The 2,964-nt window shown below is 35.2% G+C and overlaps 1 protein-coding gene across 1 annotated transcript in view; it reads right to left on the reverse strand.

Moving 5' to 3' along the window:
* LOC106458148 (ankyrin repeat domain-containing protein 17-like) overlaps positions 1-695 on the reverse strand; it is a 145,292-nt gene extending 144,597 nt beyond the window's left edge. Inside the window, 1 exon segment of the mRNA XM_022384299.1 lies at positions 370-695. Within this exon segment, the coding sequence (XP_022240007.1) occupies positions 370-558 (189 nt within the window). The 5' untranslated portion in view covers positions 559-695.
* Between the last annotated feature and the right edge of the window lie 2,269 nt (positions 696-2,964).

The following is a 2,964-nucleotide window of genomic DNA, read 5'->3' on the forward strand; positions in this document are numbered from 1 at the left end:
ATTCAGTATACTTTTTGGATAGATTTTTTGTTAATGCTAGGTCTTGCCACAGCACTAGCATAACGCCATTAAACGTGTATATCATTTAACTTTAAGATAGGAAACAACTTAATGAGCCTATTATATATTTGTGTGTGTGTGTATGTACCGAGATTTTTACAATAGTACTAACATAAAACTTAAGTCTGTGAAGCTTAAGACAAGACTTAAATTTTAGCCACATAAAAAACTATATTTAGTATTAGTACTATTACTATTAGTACTACTAACTAAACAAACTTTTGTTTAGCTTTGAACCAAGAGCATAAACTCAGCAACCTATTTATTGTTTCTATAACAACAAAATTAAATAAAAAAGAAAGCAATCACCTCTGAAACTTCGTCGTCTTCACTATCAGACAAGTCTGCCATGAAATTTGAGTTCAGAGAAGAAAATTGCCCCCTTTCGCTGCTCAAGTTTCCACTCAATGGTGACGACGAGTCTGAATGAATTTTCCCAACTTCCTTGATTTCGTCTTTAATCTCATTGCATATATTACTTTGAGCTACATTCTGCATCTTTTGTTCTGATATGATAGTATGCGAGATTTTTGGAATCTGAAATATGTATAATATAAGACAAAAAAACTAACTGCTAAGTTTTATATAATATTTTTCACTTCTGTTGCCCTCGCCATCAGCCCTACTATATTGTATAATTTGTAATGGTTACAGTTTGAGTCCCGGATGAAATCCTCAAAGGTGTAAGAAAGCATTGGGTTAAAATGATTACTTACACGAGGACATTTGAACGATAAATCACAAACGAAATATTATGAGTTCAGGCAAGTTATTCCATGAATATTTGATTCTGTTACATTTTATGTCTAGGTGAATCTAAATATAAAATGGTTAACAGTACAGAAAATGTATATAGGTTATTCCGCTGAAATACTGAATAAACCTCACTGAATATATATATTTATATGTCCCGTGGGCAATAGAACATTTTAAACAAAAAGAGATATGAGTTATTAAGTTTCATATTATTAGATAATCGCGAATAAAGTCTCCGTTATTGATTTAGCAGTTTCACTCAAATTAAGTAATCAGACACCGACTTTTTTCTTTCATATTAAACTCTGTATAACTATATTTATAAGAAAACAGAAGTTCCAGTAATACACATGTAGAATGAGACCGTAGTACTTTCTTAAATAATGTGAAAAAAATTAATTACTGTGTTTTTCAAGATTCTCTGTTTGGGCGCAGTGAAATGCTCAGATACGTTAACACTAGAGTGCCCACTTGTCACCTGATCTTGTAACAATAAGAAGAATCCATCGCCATTACCAAAACGAGTAAGTGTCAAAAAACATCTGCTTCACTGCCTAAAGTTGGTCATTTGCAAAAGAAGAAAAAATAAAACAAGAGAACTGCGCTTGATATACCTGTTCAAATCGTCCAAAGAAAGGGAAATCCGCCTCTTTTCACGAATGAGTATATATTTTTTTTCACCAATGTACCAATAATAAAGTCATTAAGGACAAAAATTACGAATGCTTTGACACAGTTACTTTGCACTGTCACTGACATTGTACATTGACTCGTTGTGTACCTAGTAAGAGGACCTACATGAGAAGGCTAGTCAGAGATATGTTCTCAGGAGAAAAAATAACGAGTTCACGTGCCTTATGCTCCTAAAAAGGGCCCTCAAAAACTTTCAAAAAGAGTGTTTGGAGTGCTCAAAATGGTTGTGCTATCTAGGATCTCTGAACTTAAATGTTATCTGACCTGTCATGTTATCTGACCTTAATAATGAGGACCTAACTCAAATTAAACAATATGTCAAACTTGTTCTTACTGTTACGTCTCCGATTGTTAATTAACTTTACGTAACTTCGTTTCCGACGAAACTTTAGCGACACAAGTCCTTACTTAATAAAACTGGTTTATTCTTTCCGAATACAACTTTACGATACACTTAATTTCAATATTTGCGCTAAAACAAACACTATAACGAACGTACGTTAACTTCAACAATACCCTGTGACTGCAGTTCAATTACTCACTATCTACACACACACATTATTATCCCGTCACGTTGTCACCCTCGTTTATATACCAGCCTACCCTATATCTAGTAAATACTAGAGCATTCGCCAAGGTACAGGATAGTTCTAGAAAATAGGTGGCGCCACACCAGTCACGTGACCTCGATGACGCAACATTACGTTTGATACTATTGTTGCGTATCTGCTTGTTTAATAATTTCCTGTAAAAATTCTTTCCGAGTGACTTCAGCGATACAAGTCTCTTCTTGATTAAAACTAGTTTATTCTTTCTCGATACAAACTTTGTAATACACTAAATAACTTTTATAACACACGCTATAAATCACAGTGATTCACACACTTTACTTACTGTGCCTACTGTACACTTGACTCAATTATCTATCTATCTATCTCTTCGATCTATCTGCCTATTTCGCTGGCTTTCTTTGCCAGGCTTATATACTAAAAAAAGAGGGCGTCTAGCAAATACTTGGAGATTTGCGGGGTTCCCCGATAATTCTAGAAACTCCAGCGCGCATGCTCCCAACGTCACGCGACTTCCGCTGTCGCAACACTGCCCCTTCCTTAGTATTGTACGTCCTGAACAATAGCCACTTAAATTAAACCAATAGATAATTAACAATAACTTGATTAAATGTACAGAATTTACAAACACTACAAACACAAAATTGAATTAAACAAAGTCTCTTAATTTTACGGGACGTATGTTCTTCCGCACTAGTCTCTGTCTCGTTGGCTTCTGCTTCACGTGAAGTTCATCTGCTCCATCAGGAATTGTCCTATTATCGGTAACAGTCACATCAGTGGTGGTAACTTCATTAACGGCTTCGCCGTGTCGCTTCTCTGAACCCAGTAGAGTTTCTTCTTCGACAGTAGCTTTTTCAGGTGGCACGTCTTCAGCAGAATAATT

This window comes from Limulus polyphemus, unplaced genomic scaffold (genome assembly GCF_000517525.1).
Source record: "Limulus polyphemus unplaced genomic scaffold, Limulus_polyphemus-2.1.2 Scaffold421, whole genome shotgun sequence".
NCBI classification, from domain to species: domain Eukaryota; kingdom Metazoa; phylum Arthropoda; class Merostomata; order Xiphosura; family Limulidae; genus Limulus; species Limulus polyphemus.